This window comes from Lissotriton helveticus, chromosome 4_1 (assembly GCF_964261635.1).
Source record: "Lissotriton helveticus chromosome 4_1, aLisHel1.1, whole genome shotgun sequence".
In the NCBI taxonomy this organism is placed as follows: Eukaryota; Metazoa; Chordata; class Amphibia; order Caudata; family Salamandridae; genus Lissotriton; species Lissotriton helveticus.
The window spans coordinates 2,105,713,371-2,105,725,990 of NC_136063.1; the positions used below are offsets into that span (position 1 = coordinate 2,105,713,371).

Here is a 12,620-nt window from a genome sequence, read left to right on the forward strand (position 1 = left end):
TTGTCTGTTATTTTCTTCCACTCCTGGAAGAAGTGTTTTAGCCTGCCTCCTACTTATGTTACATATTCGAAGAACCCTGATTTGAGTGCGTCTAAAACTGTTTTGCTTATTTTCTTGTGCCCCTCCCCTGGAGGTGTTGTATGGGTGGGCACGTTTGGTGGAGCGGAGTCACTTAGAGGTGGTTTGCTGGCCCCCTCTTCTTGTCTGTCCTCGTCCATTCGCCCTCCCGCGAAAGGATTGGCCCCTAGGCTGGTATTGCCAGGTTTGTTGTTGCTGGCCCTGCTGCACCTGGTTGTTGCCCTGGTAGTTCTGCTGGAATGTCTGATGTGACGTTCGCGGCTGGTTCCCCCCCTTCCGTTCAGTTTCCATGTCGGGGTGTCCCATTCTCATTCCTCTGAATTGCAACGTGCCCATGGACCTTGCAATTTCATTTTCCTTCTTGTGTTGCATCAGTTTCTCATCCACTGGCGCTCCGAACTGAGTTTCTCCATTGAGGGGGGTGTTCAGGATATTATTCTGGACTTGCGGCTTGAAACCTGAGATCCTCAGCCAGGCATGCCTTCTTTCTGGGACCCCAATCATCATGAGCCTGCTGGATGTGTCTGCCGCATCCAGGGCTCATTTTAGGCATGAGTTTGCTATGTTCTTGCCTTCCTCCACCAGGTGTGATGCTCTCTGTTGGTATTGCTCAGGGAAGTGTTTGAGTAGCTGTCCGACCTCCTCCCAATGCTGGTACGTATGCCTGTTGAGTAGGGCATTAGAGTTGGAAATGCGCCAGTGGACTGCTGCATTCCTCTCTATTTACCTTCCAGTGAGGTCTATCCTCTTACTTTCCTTGTCTGGAGGTGGGCCTGAGTTTGTGGGAACATTGGCCCTCTTTCTGGCTGTTGCTGCAATTATGGAGTCAGCCGTGACAGATCCCTGGATATATGGTGGATCCTTAGAGGAATATGTGTACTTCTTCTCTGTTCTGGGTGTGACAGACCTGCAGCTTGATGGTTCCCTGAATGCTTCCCTTCCCTGGTCCAGGACACTTGGGAGCATGGGGAGGAATTGCCTCCTAGTTTGAGTGGGGAGCAGGGTCTCTTAGAGGAAGCAGGCTTTTGGTTTCTCTTCCTTCAGTTTCACCCCATATGCTGCTGCCGCATTTTTGTATTGTAGATGCCAACATCATCTGGCAGCGAAGGCCTCGAAGCATATGTTTCCATGGCCTCTTCCGGGCTTTCGGCATCAAGGTCCTGCCAATCCAGGTCCTATGCCACCGAGGATGCCAAGCCCAAACTTGTTTGCTGGTCTTCCTCGCCTTCACCCTCGTAATAGTATAGGCCCTCCTCCTCTTGGTGTTCTTGGGGGCTCCGGAGTTTTCGGCGGCTCTTCGTCGTCGAACTCCTCTTTGTCCTCAAACTCGACTATAGTCGTCAGCTTCGACAGGATGGTGAACCTTTTCATCCGTTCGTCGAATTCCCTTTTCCTTTGCAGGATGCTGTCCATTTCGGCCTCGAGCCTTCTCTTTTTTCTCTCCAACTTGGTGGTCAGTTCTGCATCGAGGGTTTCGGACGCTCGCTTCAAGGTCGAAGTTGCCTTCGTGTCCTTTTCCTTCGGCCTCGAGCGTGCCTTTTCGGGGACGTGTTTCGACGACCTAGGCTTCTCTTGTGTTTTCGCCGATTGGGAGTCCTTTTCGAAGGATCCGCTGGGCTGTTTGTCCTTGGATGCAGCTGCGTCTGTCGAATGTTTCGGTGCCAGAGCTCCTTTCGAGGACTTAGACTCTGTTTTTCAAGAGTCGGACTCTGATTTTCAAGAATCTGTCGGGGTTTTAGGGGTCGACGTCTCTCTTACCTCCATTGTTGTTTTCGTATCAGTCTCTACGACTGTGTACTCATCTGGTCCCTCGGCGATATTGTCCCCTTCCCTACTGGAGAGGCCCAAGTCCCGGAGCAACGGAGGTTGACCTTGGCCTTGCATGTTGTAGTTGGCTCTCCTCTGTCTTTCTCTTACCCTGAGTGTCTTCAGGGTAAAAACGGAGCAGGCGTTGCAATCCTTGCTCTCGTGGTCGACAGGCAGGCAGAGGTTGCAAACCTGATGCTGGTCCTTCTGCGCGTATTTGTGGTGGCAATTGCGGCAGAATTTGAACGGTGTTTTGTCCATTCCTGCGCTCAGGGAGCCCCCTGTGTGCACATTCTCCGTTGGACGTCGAAGATTTCGATGTTCTCCTCCTTCTTAGTCGTCCCGGTTCAGTGGTCTTGCTTTCTAGATGTATTCTCCAATAGTTTTCTGTGTTTTTCCGTCTTTATCTTCTTCTTTTCTCCCAAAAACTCTGGAACCTCTCTGTGACGATCCAGACCCAACGGCGGGAAAAATAATCTGAAGATGGCACCCAAGGGTGGGAGCTTCCGCAGGAAGCGTGCCGACGTCACAGGAAGGACACCAAAAGGTGGGATGTTGACGCCCACCTGGGTGATGAAAAAAAAAAAGAAAGAAAAAAAGACTACGATTCTGGACCCAACCACTAGACTGCGGAATAATGCACAGCATAGTGAATCCAGAAAGATTCACGCTGAAAAACTAAGCCTTGCTCATGAATAGTAATTAAGCATGCCTAAATACTAATAAAACGTGGTCCCTTTTGTGATGGAAAAATCTACCACTTTGTCCTGTTGAAGTTCATCAGCACATTTGTCAGGATAATCATATTCACTCATTGAATTAGTAAATCTATATACAACAAGCATAACAATGAATTGAAATAATTTACTAAAGAGTATTAGCTAGTTCTACAAATTGTAAGGGAATTAAGGTGAGGCACTCACATAGATTAAATGATGTACATTGTAGCAGCAAAATAGCTCCAGCCTCCAGAGTTTGACAGGCTTAGATGGTACCACCCTTTAAGATGCTGCAGTATGGACGTAACATCGGGCTCGGACTGCACTTCTTGGTTACCTCACGGGCCCTTATCCACATTTAGCATGCCAAGGACGTACAGCAATGGCAAGGCCTAGTGATGAAGCCAAGGGTTTCATCAAGTTTAAGACTGCGGTCTAGATGAAATGGTACCTCACTGTCCTCCAAATTCTTTAGCATGGTGCTCCTCTCCTATGGTTGAACCGCCTTCCTTTTGTCTGCTGTTAACCAGTATTTATAGGTGTTGCTATTCATATTTCTCTCAAACCTGCAGCTGGTCTCTTTGGACTTCTTCCTGTGCGTGCTCCAGAATCAGTAAGACAGATTTATCAGTATGAAGAACCAGGGTGTTCAACGATATACCCAGATAAATGGGGACAAGTGTTGTAGAGTACTAGTGGATGAAAACATGAAAGGAAAGAGCGTGAACCAGTGTGGAAAGACCTGAGGGGACAGTACATTATTCTCTTTGAGAAGGCCAAAGAATTAGGAAGTCATGATGAGGGTGCCTGAAGGCAGTTTTTCACAGATGGTGAGCACATAACCTTGATTCTAAGCTTTTTAGACCGGGATGGCTCATGGATGGTTTCAACCACAGTCTTGAACATGATGCGGATATCATCGCTGTTGTTTGTAGTGACTTGAAGCAGATCATTTTCTTCTGTTTGAGAAACTAGTTACAGGGTCTAGCCACAAACAAGCCAGGAGAGATCAAAGCATGAACCATACTGTAAAGGAGCAAGGACTACTAAAGGGTTTTGTTAATCTGAGATGAGGGTACAGGCACTGATGACTGAGCAGGTTGTTATACTAAGGAGTTGCTGTGATCAACATAAATCCTTTAGCCTGTGGTAGGAGGTGGAGGAACAGCTTTCCCCTTTTCTGGTCCAAAAAGATGATATTTACTCACCTTCATGATACCCAGTTTTATGCTGAATAGGTATGTTCAATCAGAGACGAAAGGTAGGCGGGCGGGTCAGGTGTCATTAGCATGCTGCTGGCACTGGTAGCCTGTGTGCCATAGTAATTTGCCCTAAAGGCAATCAAAAGGTACGCTGTGTATGCTGCAGGTTGCTAAAGCCGTCTTCGGCTGCGCTTTACAGAATGACGCAATCCATCATAGGTGTGAGCCACAATGCCCTTTCCACATTGTTTGGCGCCCCCTGATCTGTTTTTAAACTAGCTACAGTCACATGTGGAATGCTCAGGGAAGCTCACCCTCTGCACAGGTTTTCAGTAATTAGAGATAGTGGGTTTAAGAACTCTTTGGAATCCCTGGAAGGCTCATATCCTTACCATTAGTCTTTAGATGTGACTCCTTTGCACATTGTACTCGTTATGAGAAACCAAAGTACGTGGTTTCCATGCCTTGTAGATGACACGTGATATAAGGGAGTTCTACATGCATGTGTTATTTCAATTGTCTACTGATTTCATTTACTCCTTGAATGTGAAATGGCCAAACAGCAGTTCTCCAGGGTGCCAAGAATGAAGACCACCCTGAGGGACTATCCTTCGCAGGCAAAGATCATGGGCACTGTTGCGGGACCAGGGTTCCAGGAAGGGAACCTCTCCAAGCAATAAAGAAGGGCCCTTAAGGAAGTCTATCTTGTATTTAGGGATGTTATCCCAGAGCTCGTCCTTCTGCAGATTTCAATGAAAGAGCCCCTCCACACCACTTTAAGTTCACTGGATAACTATGCATTAGCTCTCATAGGGACGATGAACAATGGCCTGTTTATGTCCCCACTCAAGTGCGGATCATACACCTGCCCAGGCCTAAAGTACCAAGTGCAGAAAATGGAATGGATGAGATTTCAGCCCGTAAATCTGGGATAGGAATGTCAGCCAGTGCTGTAATGCTCCTGCCCTCTGTTAGCGTTGATGTGCAGATGCATGACTCCAAGCAAGAGACATTTATGTTCCCGGTTTGCATGACACTTTTCACTACAAAAGTCCCGAGTTAGGACTTAAGCAGGAGAAGATGTGGTGCATCAGGGATCCATCTCTGTGTACATCTCTGTGGGTACGAGAGATGCACAGAGACCAGTGCCTGCCACTCCCCTATAACAGCCCAGAACTGCACGTTGGGTAACTGGATGTGATGCAAAGGAATAAACAAAGTGCACCCATGTGCTGCACCTTGCACACTCACATATTCCCTTTGTGAATCTGTTTGTGCACCATAGGCAATTCTGTTTCCAGTCTGCAGGTGCCTGCGTAGTATTAAAACGTTGTAAATCAGAGCCAATGATTGATATGTCTCCATTCTAATACTTTGGGAAGAAGTGGCCTCATGTTATGGCAAATGCCACCCATTTTCAGTATGGCTACTCAAGCTCTTTCATCCAGGATACCACAATCTGGGACAACGGAGAAGTCCGCAAACTCTACCCAAGAAGTAAATATCCCGGCTCTTGTCTGCTGTGACGCGGAGAGCACTGGATGGATGGAGGCAAGATGCAGACAGCTTAACAAGAACCTCTAATGCAAACATTTCACTATATGCTGCCTATAACCTGTGTTCCTGAAATATACTCGGGTTCCTCTTTACCCAGTTAAACAGGCAGTGGAGAAAAAGTGGCACGCCTTGCGGGAGAGACGGCTTATAGATTAAAGGATGAAAACAAAGAAAAACATATCTTTATTGAGGAATTGTCAGAATGTTAATCATGAGTTGAAGGCATTTCAGCGTGAGGTATCCAATATGTCGTCAATGTTATAGAATCTAGTTCTCCGACACGTCAGTATATCACAATCATATTGTCTAATAAATTCCACTGTTTGATGGAAGCTTCAATGGTGATTTGTCCCTAACCTATAATTTTTGTGTCTCAATGTTTCAAAATGCTGTTTCTTTCAGGATACACTGTGATTTATAGTGTCTGGCAGCAATCCAACAATAACCATCAGGCCAGGTATTCTCGTCTGACACTCCCCCAAAATAATTTGATGCAAAAAAGAAATCCTGACTGCTTGCCCCTCCATAAGTGGAAAAAAAACTAAGCTGGATGACAATGATCAGCAAAAAGGAAAATCGTTTTTCTCGACTTTAAGTTTAAATAACATTCGCTAGTCTAGTTCAGCTTGGCATTTTGAAGTGCCTTACTGCACTGAGGGTACTAATGTCATTTTCAAAGCTATGGGGTATTGCCTGCATTCCACAATTGCATGCTAGGAATGGGAATTTCAAGAATATACTACACCAGTCTTCTCCAAACAGTAGCTCGTGAGCTACTGGTAGCTCGTGAGCTACTGGTAGCTCTCCAGCTGCTTGGAAGTTGCTCTCCTATGTGCAGCCCAGTCTAGAAAATTAGAAGCTTTTTCTAAGTTGACTTATATTTGTATACCAAAATTAAAAATCATGTAGTTGAGATGAAAATGTGTTTATTTTCATAGCTCAAAAGCTGATATTTTGAGAAAAATGTTTGAATTTCCAAAATATACTTAGAAGTTCATAATTGGGTGATAAAAACCAGAAGGTATTGGGGAGACTTATTCCTAATAATATTAACTTGGTGGTAGGGTCATTGCAGCAATGACTGTCCTGTATTACCCATGTAAAGGCATTCCACATTGACAACCTGTTTTTACTGCTGGCAACAATGCTTGATGCACTGGAATGATCACTGATGGTAATCTTTGCATCCTGTGGCCACTAATACAATCTTGTCTGATGTGATAACTATTACATTGTTTATAATATTAGTAGCTCAGGAGGATTTTCATTTAACATAAATAGCTCTTGTTACAGAAACGGTCGGAGACCTCTGTACTACACTATCAGTCTTCACCTTTTTGTAATTAGATTTCTGTAGACAAAGTAGGCCATTACTAAGATCTGTTAAGTAACATCAAAAAGAAATTGTGCTACAATTTACAGACTAGGCTCAAAGATAAAAATTATGTAACCAGTATACAAAACCATCTGTACACCAAGATAAGTTGTATTGGCCTGAAACACAAAACTTTGTGTGTACCTAACACTCATATTTTCTCACAAATGAGAGACCCTGATTTGTAGCTCAGGCTGGTTTGATCAGGATCAGCAGACATTTAAAGTCACAGACAAAACTTACTACTATTGTATTTCTGCAGTCATAGTTTGGGTATTCATGAATATTATCAATGGTGGAAGGAAAATGTAGTGCGAAGTGTGAATATTGAGGTGACGGTACCACTGAACACTCTAATATTGTGTGTGTTTGTTGAAAACGTTACTTCACAAAGAACAATATTGGGGAGAAAAAAGTGAATGTGATATTAAACATAAATGTAAATAGATCAGTCTGCAGTGGCAATTTGATATACAAAGAATCGATTGCCATAACAAAAAGAGTAGGTTTTTGACTAGCGAGGTGTAAATCACTTCTAATAAAGTGCACCCTTACTCACACCTTCGCTTGCACGTATCTAGTACTATAAAGGCCATCGCCAAATAATGGAGGTTTCACGGATATTCCTCTGAATAACTTTTTTAGTGTTATATGATGGATTGCTGAGACTCTAGCCCAAAGCATCTCCTGGGTCAGTTCTGGACTTCCCTGCCTCGCTAGCCTGAGAGTCAAGCGCTAATAGGATCGCAGTTTGAGCGTCCGCAGTACAGGGACACCAGAGCTAAAAAAAAAAACACGCAGATTCAATTTGTGGCAAGTGGTTTTGATTGCCCTGGACCTCCAGACGTGAGCTTCTCAGAAGACAGTTGACATAAAAAGTATGAATTAGATTCAGTAATCACAGTTCGAGTTCTACGAGGCGCAGGACTATGTGCCTGGGAAGAGTGCCCCAGTTCCTTTAACTATATATTTCTTTAGGTAACATTATCGTGGGAGGCTTGTGTAGGCCCCTTGCATCCCACGCTTACGCCGATAAGGGAAATAATGAGTTCAATTAAGATCGAGGAATCAGTGTCCAGATGCATGAAGCAGCTGAAGGCATCCATAGGTGCTGTAAGGTCCAGAGGAGACATTGTGACAGCTGTGAGTGACGAGTCGATTGTCCTTTTCTATACTAGTGGGTGGAGGGTAATCTGTCTGCCCCCAAGTTCAATCTCATAAGAGTCTCAACGAAGGCAAGCTGCCAACATTAATAAACAGAAAATATGTAGGATGAACGCCCCCGGAGTCTGGGATTTTTAAGCTGATAATTGCATGGTGTCCACATAAACGACAGGGTATGGAGGGATGTAGAGGTGATGGCGTGTGAGCACCTTGTAAATCTTTCATGCTTTTAAGCCAGAGGGGAAAGGCTAAAGAGAAGGGAAGGAAAGGAAATTGAAAAGGCAACAGTTACAATATATGTACTGATGGAAGCAACACTAAAATTGTTTGCAAAGGTCTGAAAAACAAGATACTTTAATGATGTAGAGAATTACTTATTGATCTCAGTCTGGTGAACCAATATAGCATTATAAAGAGCTAATTAACAATAACCTTACATCACCATATGAGACAATGCCATTTAAACCATTACTATATTTAAAAATCCATAATCAAAGAAGCAGGACGTGGAAAGGAGTGGATATTACATTAATATGTACACAAATGCTTGAAATGAGGCAAAACACCTAGAAAACCATAAACATTCAAGTTAACACTTAGGATGTACGTCTATGAAAACAGAAGATCCTGCCACTTCTCAGGTCAGAGAATCCTCCAGCAGCTGTAATGGATCAACCCTATAAACCCACAGGAGCCTTGGCTCGGCTTGTTACTGCCTCGCTCACGCCTCCTCGAGGCTTGGTCACAGCAGGCCCATCTCCGTTGCCAATAGGCTCAATGATGACTACGAAAGTTAACTATACATACGAAGGTCCCCAGGCCTCTGAGCGCCAGAAGACTGAAGATCCATGGTTCATCAGGCATATGGTCTAGTCTGCGATTCATCTAACATCATGACGTGAATGCTGCACATCTCTCTGGCTCAACATGTAGCATAAATTGTGGCCAATAAGCAGTGACTTCTGTTCATATTAAACAACATGAGATTCTTACCTTCTCTCCTTTAAAGCCAGATTGAACATACGTGGGTTCCCCTTTTTGACCCTTCGGACCATCACGACCCTGATATAGAGCAAAAATACAGACACATTGAGAGAGGTGCACTGAAAAGTTGCAAGACTTGGTTTGCAACTAACATGTTCCTCACATTCACTTTACAAAAACATTTCCTCACTTTCTCTTCAGGTAGAGTAATTTGAGAACTTTATTTCTCTCTCTGCATCAAATGCGTGTATATTTTGGTTGTACGACAGTACATCAGGTAAAGACATCGTATGCCTTTACCACACATTTTTTACCATGCATGTGTTTACCACAAACAGGCTTTTACCACGCATGTTTATATAAAAAACAATGTATTTGTGGAGGGAGACCCCAACACTCCTCAACTTACCTTAAATGCATGGTAAAGGCAGGTGTGGTAAAGGCATGCACGTGGTAAAAATATATGTGCTACAAATCTGTGCTAAAGGTACATTGAGGAAAAAACCACGTTGTAAAGGCTATTTCCCATATATTTGAACATATTGGGCTGCACAGTATCTACAGCATTGAAACTCACCATGGGATGTTGCAACTATTAAGCTAATACAATTCTTCGATTTGCTAGTGTGAGTCAGATTTGGATCCAAATCATGATCGAACAGGTAACCGCTCAGGGAATTGAGGAATCTAAATAGCCTGCAGGCGTTCATTCATCGGTAGCAAGAATGAGTACACATCAATCATATTGCAGCATATCGTATCCTGCAGCCAGACCTTAGTGGTGGTAGAGCACCCCGTACCCAGGACATTTCGATGCTCTGTTCATTTCGAATAAGCAGACTCCATGACATTGACAACACCTTGAACAGAATCTAGGATCTCTCAAGGAGCCAGTAAAAAAGGGTGATGAGATAAATGCATTTTCTTTACCATTGCTGAACATCAACACTCCTTAGTGTTGAACTGGAGGTGTATGCTATAAGCTTCAATAGCAAGAAAGAGCTAGAAAGCATACTTGATCTACACAATATGTATACATGTGCATCCTTGCATGTAAACCTTATATGTAACACTAACTCGGAAAAATACGCCAGTGCATAGAGGGGTATGTTTTTATTCTCTGCACGCATGAAAGAAGGTACGGGCTGTAGATTTCAAGATAGAGAACATTCTTATCAGTTTTTTTATATCCAATTTGGAAGCGACAGTAATAGTGAAATGAAGATCACAAAAATTCAAATCCGATTGATTCTGATGCTAAATAGTTACTATTACTTCTTAATGTACATATGCACTGTGCGCCTATCAAATATGTATGATGACTTTCTAGCAAATGGATGTGCCAGGAAAAGAACACTTGAACAGTAGAAGTGTGAGGCACACAAATAAAAGGTTGAACCACATTCAAATATTTGGTTTCAGATTCAGACTATTTATTTTTATTTATTTATTTATTTGAACTTATAAGGCGCACAGCTACCCGCAATAGGTTTCCCGGTGCCAAGGGACAGACTAAAGAAAGAAAAAACTGCCAAGCAAACTGCTAAAGAAGACCACTAAAAAGAAGACTGCTCTGATCACTGCTGAAACAGCCAGGTTTTTAATCCCCTACGGAAGCGAAAAAGATCAGTCTCCAACTTCAGGGTCGCGGGCAAGGCATTCCAAGACTAAGGGCCAGATGTAGGTAATTTTATTTTACCACCTCTTAAATACCGAATCATACCGATTCGGTATTTAAGAAGTGGTAAAATATAAGTACCGAGATGTAGGTAAATACAGATGTGCATTTACCGAATCGGTAAAAATCGGTATTTACCGATTCGGTAAATACCGACCGATAATGCCCATTCATTCCTATGGGCTTTGAAGCCCATAGGAATGACTGGGCATTACCGATTCGGTAAATACCGAATCGGTAAATACCGAATTTCACAAGGGTGCAGGGGGTGTCACTTTGACACCCTCTAGCACCCCCAAAACGGGTTCAGGTGCCATGTGGCAGGCATACCTGCCCTAAGGGCAGGTCTGCCTGTCATATGGCGCAGGTGTGCATGCACACATGTGCATGCCCACCTGAATCGGTATTTTACCATCAAATAGGATTTGATGGTAAAATACCGATTTTTTAATGCTTGTGGGACTCAGAAGAGTAAAGTAAAAAGTAAAGTAAAGTCCACATTTGTAAAGCGCACAATCACCCGTAAGGGTCTCTAGGCGCTGGAGGGCCGTCGGGAAGATTAAGCGAGCTATTGCCCAGAGTCACATGGTGCTGGGCTGACCTGCCGCCGGAGCCGGGGATCGAACCGTGGTCCCCAGATTCCAGCGTCAGTCGCCCTGGCCGCGGCGCCACACCTCTTACAGAGTCCCACCTACATATCAATTTTCCCGAATCTGTAAAAATACCGACTCTGTATTTTACAGAATCAGTAAATTTACCGATCGGTAAATTTACCGATTCTGTAAAATACAGGGCCCTACATCTCAAATTGCATTTACCGGTCGGTAACGGCCGAATTCGGCCGTTACCAACCGGTAAATGCCTACCTACATCTGGCCCTTAGTGCCTAGATGAGAGAAAGAGCGGCCGCCCATCTTCACCAGCTTTAGGAACAATGAAATCGCCTTTTCCCGAAGATCTCAAACAGCGGCTAGGCTTATAAGCCTGAATGAGACCCTGTAAGTACTTCGGGGCTGAGCCCTGTTTTATCTTAAAGATGTGGCATAAGGCTTTGAATTTAATTCTACTCGTTATTCTCAGCCAATGCAGATCGCGAAGGGCTTGAAAGGCGGATGTTCTCAGGGGAACATTACGTAGAAGCCGTGCGGCCGCATTCTGGACGACCTTGAGTTTATTCACTGTTGTTGAATCAGCACCGAGGTAGAGGACATTGCCATAGTCCAGACGGGAGACTACCAATGCCTGGACCACGGTCCTCCGTATGGAGGTGGGGAGCATCCACAGGATTTTTTGAAGCCATCTTAAGGTGGCAAAACAGATGGAAGTCACCCTAACAGCCTGTTGCCGCATCGTAAGCTTTTCATCAATGAGGAATCCAAGATTGCGAACCTGAGCAACGGGTTGAGGGGTAGGACCCATACTCTTGGGCCAATGTTGAGGACCCCATAGATCTTTACCCTTGCCCAGGATCACTACCTCGGTCTTATCCCCATTTAGCTTGAGGAAATTACCCTGCATCCACTCCAAAACTCGGGTCAAACCCTGCTTAAGAGCCGAGATGTTATTACCTTCCGTATTGGAGAGGGAGAAGATAAATTGTGTATCATCGGCGTAAGAAAATAAAGTAAGACCGGCTTCCTCCACAATAGATGTTAAATAATAGTGGACTGAGGATAGACCCCTGGGGAACGCCGTACGCCGATGAACAAATTTTAGAGGATGCTTTAGCTGAAAAAACTTGAAACTAACTTGACTAACGGAGTAACGTTAATTACGTACATTGACATGTCACCTTTTAAAACAAACAAAATATTGTTCTTCAATAAATAATGGCAAGTTATTGAACATTCAATTTAAACACTGAAGATAATCCATAAAAAGTACAGATTTTATGCCGCTTGTAGCAAGAGGCCCAACAGAGCTCTTCTATTACGGGTTGTAAATCTCACGACCCCGGCAGGTAAAGCTCTCAGAAGCTGCCAAGTCCCCTCTTTAGACCAGACCACTGATTCCTACTAACCGTAACACTTCTGTCTGCTGATGTCATCGCCGGAGGC

The 12,620-nt window shown here is 44.1% G+C and overlaps 1 protein-coding gene across 2 annotated transcripts in view; it reads right to left on the reverse strand.

Moving 5' to 3' along the window:
• COL4A6 (collagen type IV alpha 6 chain) overlaps positions 1 to 12,620 on the reverse strand; it is a 907,271-nt gene that overhangs the window by 418,706 nt on the left and 475,945 nt on the right. For both annotated transcript variants that reach the window (XM_078688783.1, XM_078688784.1), the window contains one exon: positions 8,895 to 8,963. In XM_078688783.1, the coding sequence (XP_078544909.1) occupies positions 8,895 to 8,963 (69 nt within the window). The remainder of the gene's footprint in view (positions 1 to 8,894; positions 8,964 to 12,620) is intronic.